This window comes from Sinocyclocheilus grahami, unplaced genomic scaffold, assembly GCF_001515645.1.
Source record: "Sinocyclocheilus grahami isolate Dianchi unplaced genomic scaffold, SAMN03320097.WGS_v1.1 scaffold163.1, whole genome shotgun sequence".
NCBI classification, from domain to species: domain Eukaryota; kingdom Metazoa; phylum Chordata; class Actinopteri; order Cypriniformes; family Cyprinidae; genus Sinocyclocheilus; species Sinocyclocheilus grahami.
In genome coordinates this window covers 1037265-1053495 of record NW_015505342.1, presented here as the reverse complement: position 1 = coordinate 1053495, position 16231 = coordinate 1037265, and the positions used below count along the sequence as shown (strand labels likewise).

The following is a 16231-nucleotide window of genomic DNA, read 5'->3' as shown; positions in this document are numbered from 1 at the left end:
AGCGACACCAAAATGAAATAACATGACAATAATAAATAAAATTTGACTGGGTGAAAAAAAACTTTTATTATATAAAATTCCAGGACTTTTATTCTATCCATTGTCCTCAAGCGCTACCATGTAATTTCCGGTTTCAGCAGGAGCGGCTGAGCGTGTCTCGATTCCCCGTTTGATCTGCAGCGGCTCGCTTGTGAGTGACTTTACACACTCAATAAAGCAATTCAAACCGGCGTTAATTCGCATTATTTCCGCTGCTCTGCTTCATTTAACATCAGGAGACTTCATTCAAGTAAGTGTCATCATTATAAACATGAATAACCATATGTTACAGACACAAACGCTGTAGGACATTATGATGATGTTAGCCGTATTAGCATGAAAGCTACATCAATTTAGACTATTAGAAAACAAAATAATTCAGCGGAGTGTTATTTTTTAGCAACGATACTTTTATACAAATTTTTATTAATGTAATATACAAAATTTCAGTCTTGTTTTTGCTAAATTATTTAGCTGTCAAACACAATCTGTCATGTTTTAAGATGCTACATGTGCTATATGTTAATGCTGAGGTGACAGTTTGTTACATAAAGTGTCTAATTAAGAAGAACCTAAAGCAACTTGAGAGATTTCCCTTTAATAATATGTGTGAGTGGGAAAGCAGAGATCCCAGGTTTCCCATGTCATAAAGAGTAGCCATATTTCATCATGACTGACATTATCAGATCAGATATGTCAATATTTAACACTTTGAGTTCAATAACAGTTTGTTTCTTCTTCCAGAGCTGTACGGCCGTCCGAGTGTGACCCGAGCAGGAGGAGAATGTTCTGCAGCCCATGATGGGCGGCAGCGGGTCTAAAGGTAAAGGCTACTGGCCGTTCTCAGGTTCAGGTGGCGGAGATGAACCTGTGAAAGACGGCCAAGAGCAGAGCCTGGCCCGGGTGCGAAGCATCCGAAACACGACGCCTTTCGTGTTTACCAGGAGGAGGTAAATATAACCACAGCTCCTGGCATGTGACTTCATTTCAGACAGCATAACTGGACCACTGTGCCACTTACACTGGCATCAAGAAACAGATGATCTGAACAACAAACATACTCGAGTTTCTCTGCAGATTTGGAAAGTAACGTTTTCAAACTGTTGAGAGTCATTGAGGAAACTCAACCTTTGGTGTTAAGTAAAAAATTAAGTACACTGATACATCATTTCAAAATAAACCTTGACAGGGTGATCAGGTTTACTCCTCTTATTTGTAAATCTTTCAAACGTAATTAAGAAAATACGGATTTTTTCAACTGATTTATGTTTAAGTGTCTGACAACTGATATGCACAACCAATTTTGAATGATTTAATCTGCTTTTTGAAGAAAAAAAAAGTTTGTCAAACATTTATGCAAAACGATAAAAAAATATAAATTAATTTTCCTGTAGAATACACTGTGTTGTGATGCCATCGTCGGGTAATATTTATATGGGAAAATAGATTATTTGTCTCCGAATCTTACATTTTTATTACATGTTTTCTTTAAAAAATAAAAATGAAGCGACCTAGTAATGAAACATGCATTTATATGCAAAAAAAATTACTGTGCAAGAAATGATATACATTTCTTTATATAAACATCCTATGTAAACGTCTTTAGCAAGTGGGAAAGCAGAGATCCCAGGTTTCCCATGTCATAAAGAGTAGCCATATTTCATCATGACTGACATTATCAGATTCATGACATCAAATATGTCAATATTTAACAGTATGAGTTCAATAACCGTTTATTGTGTCTTCCTGCAGAGCTGTACGGGCGTCCCGAGTGTGACCCGAGCAGGAGGAGAATGCTCTGCAGCCTATGATGGGCGGCAGCGGGTCTAAAGGTAAAGGCTACTGGCCGTTCTCAGGTTCAGGTGGCGGAGATGAACCTGTGAAAGACGGCCAAGAGCAGAGCCTGGCCCGGGTGCGAAGCATCCGAAACACGACGCCTTTCGTGTTTACCAGGAGGAGGTAAATATAACCACAGCTCCTGGCATGTGACTTCATTTCAGACAGCATAACTGGACCACTGTGCCACTTACACTGGCATCAAGAAACAGATGATCTGAACAACAAACATACTCGAGTTTCTCTGCAGATTTGGAAAGTAACGTTTTCAAACTGTTGAGAGTCATTGAGGAAACTCAACCTTTGGTGTTAAGTAAAAAATTAAGTACACTGATACATCATTTCAAAATAAACCTTGACAGGGTGATCAGGTTTACTCTTATTTGTAAATCTTTCAAACGTAATTAAGAAAATACGGATTTTTTCAACTGATTTATGTTTAAGTGTCTGACAACTGATATGCACAACCAATTTTGAATGATTTAATCTGCTTTTTGAAGAAAAAAAAAGTTTGTCAAACATTTATGCAAAACGATAAAAAAATATAAATTAATTTTCCTGTAGAATACACTGTGTTGTGATGCCATCGTCGGGTAATATTTATATGGGAAAATAGATTATTTGTCTCCGAATCTTACATTTTTATTACATGTTTTCTTTAAAAAATAAAAATGAAGCGACCTAGTAATGAAACATGCATTTATATGCAAAAAAAATTACTGTGCAAGAAATGATATACATTTCTTTATATAAACATTCTATGTAAACGTCTTTAGCATGCTTGCATAGAAAAATTATTGAAAATCTGCGCAGTGGAATGCAAAAAAAATGACCAAGAGCAATAACGATAACTACAACTCTAAAGTTTTAATAATTGTTCACTTCTATGCAACACCATCATTTTAACTCTTAACGGCACAGAGGAACGACATTGTAGGAATCACTGTCTGAAACAAGTTTTTTTTTTCCAGCTAATGAACCATTAAAAACGTTGACAGCCAATCAGAGTCAATCCTGCTTTTAAGATCTCAACCATTTAAAGCGGCAGATGACAAAACCGTGATTAACAATCATAAAGAAAACGTTATTGTGTGTTGCTGTGGATGCTAATGTAGTTATCGTTGTTGGTGTGAATAGGCCTTTAGACTCATGAAAAGGTATTAAACATTGCTTATTTATGTTTTCTAACTTGTATCCACGTTTTGAAGCTCTTTGTACTTCGATGAGGACGGCGACCTTGCCCACGAGTTTTACGAAGAAACAGTAGTGACAAAAAATGGCCGCAAGAAAGCCAAACTAAAACGAATCCACAAGAATCTCATACCTCAGGTTAGTCCGCATCATAGTGTTTTGCGAACATTTGATGCATGATTTAATCGTTAAATTATCATCACAAGCATTTTATTGCAAATTTTTCCATAGGGAATCATCAAGTTGGATCACCCTTGTATCCACGTCGATTTTCCGGTAGTCATCTGTGAAGTTTGATGCCGTCGGTGACCTCATGCGAAGAATCTGTCCCCCCTCATTTTACTCCCACCTGCTGGATCCCGTACACGCTGTGTAGCGCCCCCTTGTGTTTGGGAGGGCTTGATGCGTGTATGTGGAATCCCGGCAAACGAGCCGCAAGATGCTCCGGCTGTGTGACTGAGAAGAGGCTGCGGCCTGACAATGATGTCCTGACTCTTTTTGTTTTCTCGTAATCATCCACATGAAGACTATTATGGGCTGTACGGCCAAGACACTAAGTGTGGTTTGTACGAGTGTATGTTTGTTTGTATGTGACCATAGAAATAGAGACTATTTAGCGATGTTTGACTTTTATCAGGGGCACATCATGAAGGACTCTTGAGGACCTTCTAGAACGTTCCGTTTAGAATTTTGAAGAAGCCCTTGGAAAGATCAGGTTGCATTTGAATGCTTTAATTGATGGGCGTTGTGTAACAAGCAGAGCTTCGCAGATCATCAGGACGCGATGTTCGTAGAGGTAACGCAATTAGGGTTAGTACAAAAGTGAGTAAAACTACAGCCTGAATTTTGCATGTAGTTCCTATAGAACTGATTCTGCTTTCTTTTCAGCCAGTAAGAGAGAATGAATGGCTGTTTACTATGCTGTGATTTGTTTATATGCTGATTGGATGATGGAATTGCTGCCGCTCCTTGATTGAACGGTTGAGGCACTGACTGACACAGTGCTGCCAGTCACTGTGAGAAGCCCCGCCCCCTCTCACTGTTGTGGCAGTCTTTATTTATTACAGTTGAAATGACCAGATGGCATTAAAGAAAATACCATGTATAAATGCACATCAAACTGTCTATTCATTCAGTGTTAAAACAGAATATTAAGTGAGAATTAATGTAGGTGAACCTTAATTCTACCCAAATGGATTTAAATGAGTTATATTCATTGTCTAAAAATGTTTGACTTATTCCTACTATTGAATATTCCATAAAATGTGACGCATAGGAAGTGACATCATTTGGACCCTTCTATACATCTTTGATGGTCTAAGAATGAGTACATTTCAAGCAATTTTTAATTTTTGGGTGAACTTTTCCTTTAAGTTGTCACTCTAGAAAGTTAATGAGACCTAAGGTGAGTTATTGTTGTTTTAAGGCCCTGAAACCAATATTTATTGTATTTCTCAGTGATCCGTTTAATTGCTTTCCATAGCCAGCAGGACAAGTGCAAATACTTAAAGCTATTTTATCTCTTCACCAGTCGCCCGTCTTTTCCTCCTGCAGGAGTTTTTTTCCCACTGTCCTCTAGTCGAACTCCATTGTTTTTTTCCACAGGACTGAACTCAACCTTTGCTTCCTTTCCTTCATGTTCCATCCACAAACAAAAGAGCATGATATCTTCTGCTGGTGGGAACTTTTATCATAACAAAGTCTGTTTTCCAGCAATGCAAATCACTGAACTGAACAATGGCACTGGCAGAAAGTCAGGGAAATCATTTGGTCCTGAGGGTAGCCGAATTTATAGTTTTGCTAAATCAAGACTCATTATTATTACTTAAAGAGATTTTATCAAGCCACTAAGTTAACACTAAAGACATTTAGTCATTTAGCAGACGCTTTTATCCAAAGCGACTTACAAATGAGGACAATAGAAGCAGTCAAAACTAACAAAAGAGCAACAATATATAAGTGCAAATGACAAGTCTCGGTTAGCCTAACACAGTACACGTAGCAAGGTATATATATATTATACACACATATATACACACACACACATACACAAAGAAAAACAAGTAGATAGAATTTTTAAAAAGCTAGGTTTTTTAAAAAATATATATATATATAGATAAAGTAGAGTTAGAGGGTCAAATAAAGGTGGAACAGATGTGTTTTTACGAATTTATGAATGAACCGCTCGTTTTAAAATCTTCCAGGTTTACTGACATTTATGATATCGCTTTGTGCATTACAATGCACATGATTCGTTCACTCTATAATAAGTGAATCCACATCACAAGCTAATTGGTACTCTTCAGCAGCAATGCTAGACCGCAAAATCGGAAGTTCAAAGACAAAGTTATAAAGATGGCGGCGCTCTTGTTTCTCTTAGGTCTATAGACTAGTTCTTGGTGTAAAGGGGCCTTAAGTAAACTTCATGGTGTAAGTGTCCCACCACCATTTGTGCTACAAACATTAATGATTTATCAAATCATTTGGCTTGTTCTAATTAAGAAACTTACAGAAGATAAAATGAGAGGGTATTTAATTCCCATCATATAGACTTGGGTGGGATTTATTGACTCTGGCCAGGACAGCCACCTAGCAATCACTCAGAACAGGCTAGTTACTGGATCTTCATTCCATATCCATGATTCCATCTTTAAGGAACCACGGTCTCACAGTCACACCCACCCATAGTGCCAATTGGGACGCTTATTCCCGCTTGCTTTTCTGAAGATTAGCTGTGATTTCCATGGAGAGGCCAAAAATGAGCTGTGATGGCTTTTAGTTGCTGTGCTTGGAGACTCGTAATCTCTATCATATGAGTTACTCAAACTACTTCAGTGCATTTGAAACAATTTTATATCCCAAATCTGCAATCAAAACTCCCACGTTAGATTTGACTCGGAATTACATGGAAGCTTCCATCCATCTCGGCTGTGCAGCTGCGTTTAGTATTAGCAGAAAGTATCTAGCAGTGGGTTCCAGGTTAGATTTACATTAAATTCCAGACCAATGTTATAGTGCACAATACTTGTATTATACAATATGTTTGAAATTGAATAAAACTCATGCTATTTTGAAGTGTTATTTAGATTTTTTTTTTATCTTCAGAATTTTAGATTTTGCCTTTTTTTGTGCAGATATTTTTGGGGGAAATGGATTGAAACATGGTGAAATGTTAAATGAAGCTGAGTACTACACTTTTACCAATAGGTGAAAACATTATTACATACAGTATAGTCTATACTGTGCAGTGCGCCAACCAGTTCTGACAAGAAAATGTAAGTATTTTACGAATTTCTTACAAATGTGTACAATGTGATTCATAGGAAAATGTACAATTTGAAAAAAAAAAGTAAGCATGAAGCTGCACTGCATTAACCCTCAATGGAGTGTAAGTGAGTCATACTAAAACATACAGATGAACACGTGAACAGCATAAAACAGTTACGAATTGTCATGAGACTGTGTTGAATGTGCAGTATGCTAGTATTTCATTCGGATTACTAGACATCTCATGCTGAATTACACTTGCAAAAAGTTGTTGCGTACTACTATTTGAAGCTTTTATCAATGCATACTATATATTATTTAGAAAAACAGTAGGCAGTATACATTATATTATATGCTAATATTATATTCCTTTAAAAATGCAATGTTTGAAGTGTTTACCATTTACATATTGCACACCAGTGTTACTTTAGGATCACTGAAATGCTATTATAGTTTTATTAATAGTTTCAATTAGTTTTTATTTTCATATTTTCCATGAAAATTTGTTTTTGAAGTTTTAGTAATGTTATTTTTGTCGTTTTAAAAAATGTCTATATAGTTTATATTAATTTTTATCTCAGTTATTTTAGTACATCAAGTAGGGTGAAAATGAGAAAGGTTGCCTTGTTAACTAGCGGAAATCAAATATATATTTCAAAATGTTTTGTTTAATTAACGTTTATTTAATTTCAATGAACAAAAATGTTTTTTAATGCTTTTTGTTAACTATAATAACCCTGCTGTACACTGATTCAGGTATTATTTTTAATAGTATGCAGTATGCAATACTCGTGTATTTCATTCCGAACATAGCCGTTGAAAGTGTGTTCAGGGCTGATCCATCGATGTGAGCTGGTCCTCTACTTAATTACTTTTTAGATGATTCTCAGTTATTGAAACCTCAGGCTCATTTGGCAACAGCGTTCATATATTTCAAATATTTAGCCATGCGAACAGGAATGTTCCAAACTCTCAGTTGTGCTGTAAATGTTCCTTAAGCCTATAAATTTTGCTTTATGGTAAGTTTGTAACATAGAAAATAAGCATCCCCAAATGCCTTTTTTTTTCCATAATGGGATTGTTTAGAAAAATTCACGCAGCCCTTTTCAATGATGTGTCCTTGGGTACCGTGAACGTTCTCCCGGCATTGACGCATGGCAGCCTGCTTTTTGCTGTGCCAAGCGTCCGTGTCCTGCTGGTGGCAGTGACCTTCCTTCCCTTCTGAACAGTGACTGTCCTGACCCTGGGTCATGGGCCCTGGGAGAGGAACAGGCTGATCAAGGGGAAATATTCGTACTCATTCCATTCACTGACACAGGAAACAGGTCAGTGAAAGTGTGTGTGACTTTAAAGGAATAGTTCACCTAGCAATTAAAATTTGCCAAAATAAAAAAAATGTACCCACTTTCAGGTAATTCAATATGTTGATGAGCTTGTTTCTTCATCAGATTTGGAGAAATGTAGCATTACGTCACTTGCTCACAAATGGATGCTCTGCAGTGAATGGGTGCCGTCAGAATGAGAGTCCAAACAGCTGATAAAACATCACAATAATCCACACCACTCCAGTCCATCAGTTAATGTCTTGTAAAGAAAAAAGATGCTTGTTTGTAAAAAAACAAACAAATCTGTTATGGAGGCATTTTAACTTCAGTCTGTTGCTACTGGCTAAAATATGAATCCTCTATCCATAATATTGCTCACTCAAAACTCATATTTCAGGCCAGAAATATTTGGTCAGTGCATTACAGGCATGTGTAACTAGAAGTATTTGTGTTCACATACTTGCCTTGGGTTTATTTTAGGCTGAACTCAGCCTCAAGTTGACTGAAGAACATCCTTTTCTTTTATCAAGCAGAAAAGGAGTTACTTAGCTTAGTGTTCAGGCTACTCATCTCCATACTAAAATGGTACAATAAATATTTGGAAATCTAAATCTAAATTGTAAAATTAATAATAAATGTTAATTAACATTAAAATAATATTATAACATAATTATTTAAAAACATTAATAATAATAAATTGTGCACTATTCCTTTAAGGAACTAAAATTGACCGATGCTTTTTATTATGTGTCAGTTTCTGTCAGTACAGCATGTGTGCGTATAATCAGATTTCAGTGTTTTCCTATCCATTTTTCAATAAAGCTCCATGTTATTGCTGAGCTCAAGAGTTTTAAGGATTCAGTCTCTCTCTTGTTTTTACTTACAGGTCTCTGTTCTTTGCTTTCTCTGCAAAACCCCCTGAAAGCCGCTCCTGAGTCAGCAAAGAAGAGGAAACAAGAGAAAGGCATCGAGGGCAGTTCAGCTGTGTTTACTGGCTTCGTCAAACATGATGATTGCTTCTCTCAGACATAAGAGGTCAGTTATCGATTTGACAGATAGCGGATTGATTTTTACTCAGGGATTCATCACTCTAAACAAGCCTTTCAGACTCCACTGATGGCATTGTTTAAACCATGAGCCAGAATTTGTTTTGGAGTTTTTGTGCCATGGAAATAATTCTAATTCAAATTGTGTGGCTTGTCAGTTTTTTCTTGACTTTCAATTTTTTCAGCAGCAAATGATGAAATTAGTGCTTTTTTACCTGGGCACCATAATAACCATGGCAACATGCTAACTTCTCAACGCAACAATAAGAGACATCCGTCTAGGAGATTTACATAGAAAATCAATGGAAATGTAGCTTGTACAGATGTAACAATCTGTATTTTATGGTATTACATTTTTTTTGGGCAAAACAAATAAAATGAAATAAATATGTTTTCAATAGTGTAGCGATGTATGCACAAACCAAGCAATTTCTGTTGGCAAAACCAGGTGACCAACTTGAACCCTTTGCGAAATCTGTGTGGAAAAGTCTTTTGCCCTCAAGCTAAATTCTGGATCGCGTAGATTACTATTAAAATGACTCACCCGTGAAAATTCTTTGAACAATGGCAAGTATGACTGCACTTTAAAGCACCTTTTTTTTTTGATACAGTAGTGATACAATAGTGGACTTATAATATAGACCAGGGGTGTCCAATCCTGTTCCTCGAGGGCCACTGTCCGGCAAAGTTTAGCTCCAACCCCAATTAAACACACCTGAAGCAGCTAATCAAGCTCTTACTAGGCATACTAGAAACTTCCAGGCAGGTGTGTGAGACAAGTTGGAGCTAAACTGTGCAGGACACCGGCCCTCCAGGACCAAGTTTGGACACCCCTGATATAGACCAATTTCAGTGTTTGCAAACAGTGATGACGTTTTTTGTGGGCGGAGCCTATCTGGTGGCAGAAAAGGACAGTTTTAATGTAGCAGTCTATTCAAGCCATGGAATAAAAAATGTAATTTTGAGTTTATATTTCAAAATTCTGACTTTTTTCTTGCAATTCCGAGATTATATCTCACAATTCTGGTAAGAAAAATCAACTCCTCATTCTTTCTTTTTAGTTTATAATCCCACACTTCTGGCTTTTTTTCCTCAGAATTGACAAACTCTCAATTGTTGAGTTGAATCAAGTTATAAAGTCCGAACTGGGAGATATAAACTTGCATTTACAAGAAAAAAAGTCAGAATTGTGAGATAAAATAGGTAAATGTTATGTAAAATTTTATAGGTATTTCATGCATGTATTTCAGCTGTAGGGCTAATATGTCCCCTTTATGAATATTATATAGACCTATTGTTTAAATCAAATTTATGCTTTAAAAATAGGGTAATCATAGCAGGTTTCATCCATAGTTTGTCCGCTTCAAATGGCGTCTTTGACTACAGTATTATATAAAAATTATTTGCATTCTGATTCTGACATCCAAAGGCACAACAATACATTTTTTCTCTTATTCCATGGATTTTACCCGTTTCCCTCCACTTGCTCCCAGTGTTTTTCTGCCTCCACAATGCACGCGCAGCTGCAAGTGACGTAAATGTGACGTCTACTCGAAATTGGTCTATACTAGCACCTACTGGTGTGGATGCATGAAGTTTTTGCTTTAATAATTCATATGATTGTCATATGAATTATGACCCACTTCATGTAAAATAAAACAGCTTTTGTTTCCCTTTTACTTTAAGTTAAAGTTTTCCCAATTTCGTTTTGTTTGTTGTTTTAATAATTTTTTGAAATGTTTAAATTATAATAAATGTTTAAATTTAGTTTTTATTCATTTTTATTTCAATTTTAGTAATAATTTAGTGAGAAATGTTGCCTTTGCAACTAACTGAAATAAGTTGTATGTTTTATTTTATTTATTTATTTATTTTTCATTACACCATAGCAGTGAAAATCATTCACAGTTGTATCTATCCTTTCTTTATAAGAGGCTGTAAGGGTCTGTGTTCTTAAGCAAATGATACAAATAGTGGTTTTGGACTCATAATATACTGACACCTACTGGTGTGGATGCATGAAGTTTTTGCTTTATTAATTCAGTCATATGATCTCCACGAGGGACTCCCCACTAAAAATAAATCAGCTTTTTTAAACATTTATCAGACACTTTTATCCACCTAAAGTGCATTGAAGGCACATATTTTATTAGTATTTATATCCCCTGGGAACGAAATTCATGACCTTAAGTGTTACTAGTGCCATATTCTACTATATATTTTTTTTTAAGTACTAGAACTTTTTAATTAGCATTCTCGCCTCTATCTCTGCCACCATCTACAGTTTCATCACTTTCACAGGGATTTATTAGTCTATTATACCTTAAGTTCTGCTCAGAGGTGGGAGTCTTCTATATCACCTTGGCAACCAGAACTGGGAGCTGCATGGGGTCTGAGATCAAACTAAACCACTCAAATCTAATCCTCAATCACGGTAAGATCATAAGTCTGGCCAGGCTCCCGGGGCTGGTGACGGGTGGGTGAGATGGGCAGGAATGTGTAGGAGGTACAGGGGTGTGGTCTCTCTCAGATCAAAACTGTGAGTCTCTCTTAAAGCAGCTGTGCATTCAGTGACAGGCGAGCTGAAGCAGGTGTACATCTACATATAGAAACTACTGAGGACGTCTGTCTGCTGGGAAAGAGACAGCCTTACAGCACAGTGAGTAGGAGCTTTTATTTGAAGTATTTGAAGTTGAAGAAAGACAGTGTTAATTTGAAAAGTTTTCTGAAGAAAAATATCTTAAATATATGTATGTAAATAAATGTTAATATACGTTGTGTGTCTTTTGAGGTCATATGATAGTTTTGCACGAGAGAGAAAAAAAATTAATTTAAAGTCACTTTCATTGACAATATTTCCCTTCGCCATATGTGAAATCCCAAATGTGCTTGGGTATCGTTCCAACATTTTGCACAAAGTTTAATGTCAATGACATTAAAGCTATCACTTTTAATTCATTGAATTTTTTTTTTGTTGCATTTTCTAATTTTAGTTTTAATTAACGATAAAAACAGTTGCCATGACATTTCCGAAGATGTGAGAGAAAGAATTTGAAAATTAAGGAACAACCACCTGTCAAAGTCAGATGTAGAGTTTTATCATGCTTTTACCTCACGTAGTTAGACATTAGTGGTGAAGATCGCTCACAGCTGTACGATCTGTCCTCTGTTTATAAGAGGCTGTAAGGGTCTGTGTTGGCTCTTACAGTCTTTTATTAGTACAAGATGTGTTTTAGGATTGAGGTATTCCACCCGGAGCGGGGACTCGTCCGGAATGTCTGACTCCTGCTGCGGACAGAAGCAAACATACAGTACTCGTCATTTGAGGGGCAAATGCACTCGAACTACTTGCCAATGCATATTTTCAGTTCTAGATGAAGTATCGAAACTGTATTGATTTCAGTTGTGATGTTTTCGTGACATCTGCCCTTTAAAGATGACATCAAAGGTGACCCCTTTGGCCTGCAGCTGTGGGTGGTTTCCCTTCTATTCGTCCCCTTCCACTTTACCACTAATGTAGACCTCAGAACTCCTATAGCACTGAACGCAACTTGTCATTACACCCATCTTCACTGTAACACATGGAAACAAGGTCTTTCCGGGAGGCCTTTATGTTGTGTAGGCGTCCTATAGGGATTCTGAGGCTGAATGAGCTTTTGTTCTCTGAACATTAGTGAACATTAGCAAACATTTGCATCCGTAAAGAGCAAGTGTGTTAATCGGTTACTCATGGTGAAATGTGTTTGCGGGCAGAGGATGGTGAGAAATTCTGAGGTGCCAAGACTGTCGCATCCATGTGTTTCGTGGATTCATTCACAAATACGTCATCAGTGTCAGGTGAGTCAGCACACAGGATGGTCCCCAAAGCCACAGGAAAGTGCTCTTCCCTGCAGTCAGCTGACTTCCTGTCTCTCAAAGGTTAATGCCAATTCCACCAACACTACCGGCTATGTTGCGTAACATCATTATTGGCGTGTTTTACAGTTTTAATGTACTGTTTTAAAAGTTAATATTTTAAATCTAAGCTCTAAAACATTTGGAGTTATTTTCAATGCTGACTGACTCACCCTGTTGAAAAACCCAGCATATGCTGGTTAGGTATATGTTTTGAAGCATGGCTGCTGGTTTAAGCTGGTCATGAGCTTGTTTAAGTTGCTCATGTGCTGGTCCTAAGCTGGTCCTAAGTAACTAGCTCCTACTCAGGACCAGCTTAAACCAGCTCAAACCAGCAGCCATGCTTCAAAACATACCTAACCAGCATATGCTGGGTTTTTCAACAGGGCATTTAGCTGTCAGCTAGCTGTATTTAAAGGGGTCATATGACGTTGCTAAAAATAACATTATGTTGTGTGTTTGGTGTAATGAAATGTGTTTATGCGGTTTAAGGTTCAAAAAACACATTATTTTCCACATACTGTACATTATTGTTGCTCCTCTATGCCCCGCCTTTCTGAAACGCGTCGATTTTTTACAAAGCTCATCGTTCTGAAAAGCGAGGTGTGCTGTGATTGGCCAGCTATCCAGTGCGTTGTGATTGGCCGAATACCTCAAGCGTGTGACGGAAATGTTACGCCCCTTAACACACTGTCTGTGATGCCGTGTCCCAGCACGACGAGACAAAACCAATAAAACCCATTACAAACAAGGCATTTGTTGCATCCAGTGGGGACATAATTACTGATTATAATGACTTATACTGTTTTTACGCGTTGAGTATCGCGCCGTGTAAACATAAAACCATGTCTGCATTTGTGATCGAAGAAACGACAAACAACAAGCGCTACTCGCATTTGAATCAATCAATCAAATTCTTTAAATATAAAAAACATACTTACAGGCTGTGAGTCAGAAGCGCCAGACTGTCCTTGCAAAGTTGGAACTGCCCCACTTTATAGAACAGCCTTTGAGCACAGACGCATTGTATGCTAGGCAACTCTGCAGGTTCAGGAAACAGTCCTCCATAAAATACGTCACACAACATCACACACGGCGGGCTTGAGTGAGGAACGGCAGGAGGACTTGAGAACAGCGCGGTCGGTGGGCTTGTGGCAACCACATGTGACGACCCCGGGCTGGACTCCGCTTCGTCCACGGTGAAAGCTGATCCGGCGATCCACAGCGTGAAGTTGATATATTTCCTCAGCGACCAGCACGGATCAATACTACAGCGAGAATAAAAGTTACGCCTTATTTCTTTGCATGAACATTTGGGAGGCGTTATGCAAATCTTCCCACATCGTGATGTAGACATGTGGGGGCGTGTTAGAACGAGCCATTTTAGGACTTTTATAAAGAATGTCTCTTTGGATTTGAGACTTTAGTCTTTGCAATTTTACAGATCTTCTTTGTGCACCAAGAGCTTGTAACACTCCAAAGAGAAAGGAAAAATTTAAATCGCATCATGTGACCCCTTTAAGCTATTCCAGAGTAGTCTAATAAAATCAATTAAGAGTGCAGCCTAATGTAATTCACAAAAGTATATCGTATTACCATGATTTGTGTTCAAAAACATGGTATTAACGTGATATATGTCAAAAAATTTATAAAAAACGTGGTAGGCTACTATAATGGTACCGCGTTCAAAACCAACAGTAATATTAACTCAGTACTTTTTGCTAGCCAGAGTTTTCAGGCATGCTGCAGTTTTACCCTCATAATGTGGAAAATAATAAATATAGCAAAGGAAGGAAAAGGCAGAAAAGAGTAAATATCATTCTCCGAAGCTCTAAACCCCTGCAGGTCTCTCTCGGCTCTGTTCAGTAGAAACGCTTCTTCATCCCCAGCGGAGAAATCCGGACTAAACCAACTCGCCATGTAGGGGGGACAGGGGGCACATTACGAGAACTCCTCTGCGTTTGCACCCAAAGTAACCACTTTGGCACTTTATGCAAACTTAATATATAATTATATGTCGTATAACATCGAGTGGTCTCAAATTTTAACGTTACAGAATAACAAACTGCGTCATTTATACGAACTCGCACCCCTTTGTATCCACAACTACATTTATCAATCTGAGGGCCGAAATCCGCACACATTCAATCACTGATCCAGATGAGCCAGCTGGCCACGAGCACTACTCGCAATACGCGAACGGGGCGTTTCAAAGACGTCGAAACAATGATAATAGACTGTTTTGGTTTGAAATAGCGTTTGGGACTTTGTAGTTATGGGGTGTCGGCATCCGCTGGATGGATGGGTGGACGCTACGTGGTAGTTTATGAGTGATCGGACCGGTGTGCTGAACGGGTTCAGTCCGATCTCTACAGGTCAGTGTTGTTTCCTTAAACAGATTACGATTAGCTTGTGTAACTGTTCCTAGAATGTAAAGCGGAAGCGGCTTTGTAACATACACCACTGAACGATGAACCGAATCGAATGTTTGAAACAAAGTTTAAACGTTCTGTGGAATGCTCAAAATATGAGCGCTTATTGTTTGTTTTCTTTTGTTCTATTTCGAATACCAAGGTCATGGGTTCGATTCCCAGCGATCACTTGTACTGTAAAAATATATTTTAGAAGCATTTGACAAAAGTTTGGTAGATGCCGGAATGTAAATGTTCTAATTTATTTGTGTAAGTATATTGAAAATGTAACAATGAGTTAATCATCATGACCATTTTAATGCTTGTAGAGGATGTGATTATGCAACTGGTTGTTTGTATTAATAGAAAGTCATATTTTCTTCCTACCTTCCTTTTGAAAGTTCCTTCCACACTTTTTTACTTTTAAACTTCTAGCTCAGCTGGTAGAGCGTGGTTCTAACAAAGCCAAGGTCATAGGTTCGATTCCCATGCGTTATCTGTTTTTTCTTATGATAAAGCTGTGCAAAATTCATACTTGTAAGTGCTCTCATTTATGTATAAGGTAACAAGGTTTTAACTTGCTTTAGAACATTCAGAGTGAGTTTGAAATTGTATTAATTGTAGTGGTTTTCTGTATTCTTAGGTCTGAAATGAGAAACATCACACGTCTGTTTGGGGCGACCCAACCTCAATGGGTCTCCTGGCTGTGGCTCTTGTTTTCGATGCTCTTTTGGACCTGTTTAAAAGCACAGCAGTTAAAAAACACTAGATGGCCGCTGTATTCCGGCAAGCCTTTGCTTTTGGCCTGGAACGCCCCTACAGAAGACTGTAGACCTCGACATGACGTCACCTTCCAGTTGGATCAATTCCAAATAGTGGCGTCACCAAACGAGGGCTTCACCAAGCAAAATCTCACCATCTTCTATCAGGACCGTTTGGGTTTGTACCCATATTTTGAGCCAGACGGCACTCCAGTCAACGGCGGCCTACCGCAAATCGCCAGTCTCACACAACACCTAGAACGGATGCCGGAAGGGCTCAAGAAGTACATCAAGGACCCGACAGTGAAAGGCCTCGCTGTGATCGACTGGGAGGAGTGGCGGCCACTCTGGATACGTAATTGGGGCCCTAAAGACATTTACCGTGATCGTTCGCGACGGTTAGTCGCTGAGAAAAACCCAACTTCGCCTCAAGATCAGGTGGCCAAAGTGGCCCAGCAAGA

General features: G+C 38.1%; 2 protein-coding genes across 3 annotated transcripts in view; both read left to right on the top strand.

Moving 5' to 3' along the window:
• Nucleotides 1-114: 114 nt before the first annotated feature.
• On the top strand, nt 115-4207 carry LOC107593101 (tumor suppressor candidate 2-like). Of its 2 annotated transcripts, none has more exons than XM_016282687.1 (4): nt 115-289; nt 1792-1998; nt 3084-3204; nt 3298-4207. In XM_016282687.1, the coding sequence occupies exons 2-4, from the start codon at nt 1847-1849 to the stop codon at nt 3361-3363; spliced, it is 339 nt and encodes a 112-aa protein (XP_016138173.1). In that variant the 5' UTR covers nt 115-289; nt 1792-1846; the 3' UTR covers nt 3364-4207. The 2 variants fall into 2 exon arrangements, with proteins under 2 accessions (XP_016138173.1, XP_016138172.1); XM_016282686.1 differs by lacking the exon at nt 1792-1998 and adding an exon at nt 784-989.
• Nucleotides 4208-11286: 7079 nt separating this feature from the next.
• Nucleotides 11287-16231, top strand: part of LOC107593092 (hyaluronidase-2-like) — a 9233-nt gene continuing 4288 nt past the window's right edge. The window contains exons 1-2 of the mRNA XM_016282675.1: nt 11287-11363; nt 15653-16225. Coding sequence (XP_016138161.1) covers nt 15660-16225 — 566 coding nt within the window. The 5' untranslated portion in view covers nt 11287-11363; nt 15653-15659. The remainder of the gene's footprint in view (nt 11364-15652; nt 16226-16231) is intronic.